This window comes from Monoraphidium neglectum (assembly GCF_000611645.1).
Source record: "Monoraphidium neglectum strain SAG 48.87 unplaced genomic scaffold scaffold00065, whole genome shotgun sequence".
NCBI classification, from domain to species: Eukaryota; Viridiplantae; Chlorophyta; class Chlorophyceae; order Sphaeropleales; family Selenastraceae; genus Monoraphidium; species Monoraphidium neglectum.
Genome location: NW_014013563.1, coordinates 11,083 through 17,815, shown reverse-complemented (window position 1 = coordinate 17,815; position 6,733 = coordinate 11,083). Strand labels below are relative to the sequence as shown.

Here is a 6,733-nt window from a genome sequence, read left to right as displayed (position 1 = left end):
CCGCCTCGGCATTCAATGGCGGGGGCGACAACGGCGTCGGTGGTGTTAACAGCAGCGCCAGGGCGGCGGGCGAGCCCAGAGCGCTGGGCAATGAGGGGGTCGCTGCACCGGCTAGGCTAGACACAGCCATGTCCCCTCGCCTGGTTGAGTAGGCTGTTCTCGAAGCGCCCGGGCTCGGTTGCGCCAGGAGGGGGTTGCAGGAACAAGCGATGCATATGCATTCCACCTTGCACCTGTGTTTCAGCTCGCATTGCATCCTGACCATTTCTAGTTCTTAAGCTAGGGGAGAGCCTGTCTGTTGGGATGGGGGGCGGGCGGTTTTTCCGCAATGTTCTGCAGCCAGCATCGTTCCTCGTGCCGCGCGCGTGTCTGCGCGCATCAGGGCTGCCGCTGGCCTCTTGCGAACAGCTTGTCACTGTTTTTCAGCGTAGTTCCACATTGAACCTAGCACTTTGGCTGTGCATCCATCCACTGCGAGCGATTTGATACTTGATTTCCCACGACCCAAACGCGTTGCTGTGCATGGGGCGTCGCCACACGGGCGGTGCACCGGCACGCAAGCATGCAGCATCGTCATTACACGCAATTTCATCAATGCAGTGACCTGCCAAACGGCAACCTTTCAGATCCCTTACTTAGCGGCCACTTCCAGCCAAAGGAGGTGCCGCTGCCTGCTTATCGGCCAGACGTGCAATAGCACGCCCGTCGCCATGCATATCGTCGGTGTTCATGGACGCCTTCTTGGGGTGCATACGCGCGCACAGGGGAGCACGGCGGGCTCGCGCTCGGCCCTGCAGCTGGTTTCCAAACCATCACCGACTGTAATGCTACAGAGACCCTCAAGTTTCTGGAGTTCGAAGAGTCCCAGAACCACGATGGGGTGCCGGTTGAGAGAGGGGGCTGCGCCTGCAGCTGCATTGTGTGGGAGAAGCTTCCAAGTGACGGGCACCGACCGTTGATTTTAGGGCAAGTGCTCCATTAGGTGAAGCCTGGCCTGATATTTTGCGGCGGCTGTGAACATCTGTTAGCAGTATCGGCATAGGCGGCAGGTGCGGCCAGCTGTTGAGCCACACGAGGTTAACCAATTGCAGCGATCCAGCACGTACTGTGCCCTCCCATTCCTGCTGTGTTTGTGTGAGACCCTTGCCGTCTCCATCACACTTCCCTTTCATGGCTGTACGTATGCCTATCGTGCAGTTCACATGGCTGCTGTGTAACACGTGTCGATGCGAGGTCTGTGCGGACCTGTGTTGCTGGGGAACCACAACTGTCAAATCACCCTGCCACACAACCATCACAGTTTGCCGCCACACCGACGCACTTCAAGAACAAGGTTCTATACCATCAACTCCTTGCTCGGCTTAATTCGCCGTACGTACGTACCGCGTTGTCGAGGGCGCCCACGATCAGCCTCTCGCTGCAATCGGCCATTTCGCATTTTCACAGTGGCTTCAAGGGTTTATAATGATACTGATATTGATGATGGGTCTGCTGGGCCTCGTCATCGGAGGTGAGCACGTCAAGGACGGCGTTTGTTCATTTACGAAGTTGGCAACCGTCCTCGACGCAGCTATGGGGGCTGGCGCGCGGCGTGTCAACTTGAAGTGCAAAAATTGATATTTACACGCATGGTATTGTAAGCTGCACGGACCGGTGGAGGTGCTAGTGGCGTCTTGCGAAGTGCGCGCGCCTGCTCGCACCACCCACTTGGACACTTCGGTGCGCACGTGACCTTGGCAGCAGTATGTGCTCACATCACCCGCCAAACTCATTTTCTAATTCCCAGCCCCAGAGCCACGCCCGCTCTACGGCGCCGCCTGGAAAGCACCCTTGTCCTCGCGCGGCCCTTCGGTGAGGGTGCACCTGGAATATGAGGATGCTACTCACCGCCGCCCTTCACAGAAGCTTTCTTGTGTGCCTCCTCCACCACTCAGGCCACCGGGAGCCTGCGTGGCGGTCTATCTGCAGTTAGAGTGCCATGCAGGCGAGTGACAGCAGAGCTTCTGCTGGTCTGATTCCGCTGATTCCCATCGTTGGCTGCGGTGCTCTTGCAATACAATCACGTAGTGCGTGCTCAAACATGCCAACCCTGTCGCAGGCAAGTGGAAGACCGGGCATCGTGCCTGTGCACACTGACCTGCCTGGCCGGCTGGACCTGCGACGCCGGCTGCTGCAGCTGTCACGGCCGGCCCCCAAGGGGCCACTGTCCCGCTGTGCGCCCGGCACGGCCCCGGCCGCCAACGGCTCTTGCCCCTGCGCCCCCGGCTGGTCGGGGCGCACCTGCTTCGTCTGCACGGAATCAGGGGTGTGCCCTGCGTTCGCTGGGCAGGCGCGCTCGATTTGCGACACCAGCCCCTTCTTTGGCGAGTCGGCCAGCTACAAAGGATACCAATGCGACCTTCAGGGGTTCCTGAGCAAAGGCTCTTCGGGCGTGGCCGTGTTTTGCAACGTGCGCGGGGAGAAGCTGCCATCTGTTGATGGCCCAATAGGCCTGCAGGTAGGTGCGCAATGAGCTTTGCAGGTATCGCCTGCCAGTTGCCTTGCAAGCAAATGCGCCTGAGCAAATTTGATGGCGTGCTGCTTGCCCTGTTGACCGTGGATTGACAAGCACAGCCGCCAGACATGTGTTTTTGCTTGCAACAAACAACATCACTTGTCTTAGGCTACAAGAAGCCAAGTGAGACAATGCTAGCCCTTTGGCCATCTCCCCAGCTGAACCCGCTTGAAAGCATACCTGCGCCGCCCACCTTGCCGCAACCCTCGCAGCCCGGCGGCCTGCTGAGCGTCGACCCCTCTGCCAGCCCGGAAGCCAACCGCTTCTGCAAGTTCGAGGTCGGCCTGGTCGAGCAGCCAACCCGCCCGCTGGTCTGCATTGCCAGGGGCTGCAACTTCTCCGCCCCTGGCTTCAGTTGCTCGTCAACATACTGCCACTGCGGGGACGCCGCCGCGCCCGGCCGCGGCTGCCCGCGCCTGCTGCAGGGGCCGGTGAGGCAGCTTGACAACAGCACCGTGGCGATGACCTGCGACGCGGGCGGCGGGTGCGAAGTCGTGGGTATTGGGCCCCGCTTGTCGCTCCGGTGCCGCGCGGGTGACTGCACACGCGGCCCGGCGCAGGCCGGCGCCACAACCGTCGTCGACGGCACCGCCGCAGCGCCTGCAGGCGCAGACGGCGACGAGCCGCGGGACGGCGCCGCGGCGCGGAGCGCGGCAACGTCTGTGGCCGTCGTCTCGGTATTGCCGATAGCGATGCTGCTGCTGGTTGGTGGATTGCTGCTCTCTTACAACGTTGCGGCGTGGCGCATGTTTTCGGCGAGCGGCAGAGCCGCCCGCCCGTGTGCAGTACCTGCTGCGCCACCGCCCGCTACTGCAGCCGTCAAGGGCGCGTCGGCGGCGCCCCTGGATCAGACCCCTCTGCAGATCACCACGCACGAGACGGGTCTGCCGGCGGCCTTTGTCTTCGACGGCATATCGTGCTCAGTCCCAGCGCGCCGCGCGGCTGGCCCTGCTCGCAGCTTCGCCGCAGTCGCCGCCAGCCGCTGCGCTGCGCTCCGACGCCAGACAGGCAACGACAACAGCGCGGGCACGGCTGTTGACCAGGACTCCCCTGAAGCAGCAGCGCCGCAGCAGCGGGCATCTGAGGCAGCGGCAGCGGGCCGCAAGGTGCTGCTGCGAAACATCTCCGGCACAGTGGAGGAGGGTGATGTGCTGGGTGTGCTGGGGCCGTCCGGCGCGGGCAAGAGCACGCTGCTGTCCATCCTCTCTGGCGCCACAGAGTCTGTGGGCACCGGCGCGCGCGTCGAGGGCTCCGTCACGCTGGGCGGCGAGGCGCGGCGCAGCGTGCTGCGCAAGGTGACGGCTTTTGTGCCGCAGAAGGACGTGCTGCTGCCCGCGCTGACGGTGGAGGAGTGCGTGCGCTACAGCGCGCTGCTGCGGCTGCCCAGGAGCCTGGGGGCGGAAGATATCCAGGTGTGTCCTTGGGGCCGGCGGGCTGCTTTTAGCAAGATTTCGACATGCTTTGAAACCTGGAAGCCTTCAAGTAAGGCATGCATGCGTCAGCAGCGATTGAATGGCCTCGACCCATATCTCAAACGGTTGCTTTGCATATCACACCCGTTTTAACTTCCCCACAGGAGCGCATTGATGGCGTGCTGGCGGAGCTGGGCCTGTCCCACGTGGCCACCAGCCTCGTCGGCGGCAGCGCCTCCATCCGCGGCGTCAGCGGCGGCGAGCGCCGCCGCGTCACCATCGCCATGGCCCTGGTCACGCGCCCGCGCCTCGTCATCATGGACGAACCCACCAGCGGCCTTGACTCCTACACCGCGTACAACCTCATGCGCACCGCCCAGGACATCGCCAAGCACGGCCGCGTGGTGATCATGAGCCTGCACCAGCCGTCGCCCGACATGTTTGACTCCCTGTCCCAGGTGCTGCTGCTGGCCAAGGGCCGTCTTGCCTACCTGGGCACGCCTGCCGGCGTGGGCCCGTCGTTCGCGGCGGCCGGCTACCCCTGCCCGCCCGGCCGCCAGCCGGCAGAGCACATGCTGCACGTGGCGTCACAGCCGGCCGGCCTCGCTTCCCTTCTTGAGCGGTTTGAGGAGAAGCAGGGCGTTGCGGCATGCAGCAGCAAGATCCAGGCAAGCGGTAGCTACAACAGCTCGTGCAGCTGCCCAGTTTTTCAGCAGCAGCAACAGCAGCAGCAGCAGCAGCGAAAAGATACCGGCAGCACATTTGAGCTGCCAACACTGCTAAGCGCCGGTGGGCCGGCCTCGACTCCAGGCGCGCTCATGGTTGATGTGCAGGCCGGCCAGTATGACGTCAGCCGCAGGGCCACCATGCTTAGTGACAATGCGGCAATCATCGGGGATGGCGGCAATGCCGAGCTTTGCGCTGGGGGGAGCACCAGCATTGGTCAGCTGCCCAGCGCTGCGCGGCGAAGCAGCAGCAGGGGCCAAGCGCGCGAGTGGGCCGGCTGCGTGGTTCGAGAGTGCGCGGTGCTCTACTGGCGCGCGTTCACCAACATACGCCGCGAGCCACGGCTACTCATGCTGCACGTGGTCGTGGCGCTCGCCCTCGGCGTCGTCGTCGGCGCCATCTTTTTCAAACTCGATCTGTCACAGATCGGCGTCCAGAACCGCCTGGGCGCCATGTTCTTTGCCCTGGCGCTGTTTGGGTGGACGAGTGTGTCTGTGGTGGACGGGCTGGTGCTTGAGCGGGAGCTGGTGGAGCGCGAGGTGGCGGGGCACTACTACAGCGGCAGCACCTACCTGCTGTCCAGCCTGGTGCTGGACGGGCTGCTGCTGCGCACCCTGCCGGCGCTGCTCTTCAGTGCCCTGGTCTACCCCATGGTGCGGCAGCTGCTCAGGGCTCGTAAGCGCGGCTGCTGCTGCCAGGCATTGTGCAGATGTTGCCATATATTGCCTTCTCGCTTTAGACGCGGTGCCATAAGAACAGGCCTCCGAGCCAAATGTCATGCAGCCTGCAAACCCTGCCCCACCTCAGCGTCACATGGCGTTGTCGTGCTAGGAACGGCTAACAATGGACATCCACTGTGCTCATCATCAATCTGCCATTCGATGCGATGCTTCCATCAACCAATAATCAGGTCGGCCTTCTGCCCGAGGTGTCGCGCGTGGTGACCTTCATGTTTGTGCTGGCCACCTACACCTGCACCGTGGGCGCCCTGACCACCGCACTCACCGCGCTGTGCCGCACCTCCTCCGCCACCACCCTGGCCATGAACATCATCCTGCTCATGTGAGTTAACAGACAAGGGCTGGCTGTAGAATTCTGTAAGCCGATCCGGCATGGTGGGGAACTGCGACCATAAGACTGTCTAGTTTTGGGTCCCATTGCAACAGTGCAAAGGTTTCACTGGCTTGGCCTCATCTGAGGAGGCCTCTCCTTGCTGCGGCCTGGCGAAGCAAGATCCATGTGCGCCAGCGATGGCTTCTGCAATGGCTTCTGTACCACTCATTCCTTATTAAAAGCATTGTCCACCCACACCTTTCTACGTTACCCAACCCGAAGGTGGGTCCTTGTCGGCGGCTACCTGGTCAACCCCAGCTCGATCCCGGCCTGGATCCGCTGGGCGCGCTACCTCAGCCCCCTCTCCTTCGCCTTCGAGGTGCTCGCCGCAAATGAGATGGCCGACCAGTCCTACGTCCTGGACGTCTCAGGCTTTGCGAGGGTCGAGGACATCGGCGGCGAGGTCTTCCTGCGCACCCTCGGCCTTAGGCCCGGCCACGTGCTGGACAGCGCCCTCGCCCTCGCCTGCTTTTACGCCGGCGCCGTGCTGCTCGCGTTCTGCGCGATGGCGTTCGCGCTGTGGCGGCCGCGCGGCGGCCCTGGCGGCGCCTCGCGGTGCGTGCCGCCCCGGCTGCTGGCTTGGCTGCGCAACAGCAGGGGCGCCGGTTTGCAGTAGATTTGATATAGGGTTTTCTGATCATTCCGCTGCTGCTTCCAGGTACTGTACATTGCTGGGGCTGCTGCCGCTGCCGCTGCCGCTGCCGCTGCCGCCGCCGCCGCCGCCGCTGCTGCTGCTGATGATCATGATGCCGCTGCAGGTCTGACGGCGGCTTGGGCTAGCTTTTCTGCATGATTTAGCGCTCTTCTGCCGCGCATCGGCCCTACCCGCCCTGCTCTTGCGAGCTCTGCCTTTGCACCTTTGGAGCAGATGGGAGCACCTGCACCTGTTGTGGCCGAGCGTTCCACCATGCTCAACACTGTGTAGATC

At 63.0% G+C, this 6,733-nt stretch overlaps 1 protein-coding gene across 1 annotated transcript in view; it reads left to right on the top strand.

Moving 5' to 3' along the window:
* The window catches only part of MNEG_0748 (abc transporter G family protein), a gene marked incomplete at both ends in the record, with an annotated part of 13,217 nt that extends 6,648 nt beyond the window's left edge, over positions 1-6,569 (top strand). The window contains 8 exons of the mRNA XM_014050762.1: positions 2,330-2,497; positions 2,767-2,985; positions 3,115-3,262; positions 3,371-3,966; positions 4,131-5,345; positions 5,603-5,754; positions 6,028-6,360; positions 6,464-6,569. Of these exons, the coding sequence (XP_013906216.1) occupies positions 2,330-2,497; positions 2,767-2,985; positions 3,115-3,262; positions 3,371-3,966; positions 4,131-5,345; positions 5,603-5,754; positions 6,028-6,360; positions 6,464-6,569 (2,937 nt within the window). The remainder of the gene's footprint in view (positions 1-2,329; positions 2,498-2,766; positions 2,986-3,114; positions 3,263-3,370; positions 3,967-4,130; positions 5,346-5,602; positions 5,755-6,027; positions 6,361-6,463) is intronic.
* Positions 6,570-6,733: the final 164 nt, after the last annotated feature.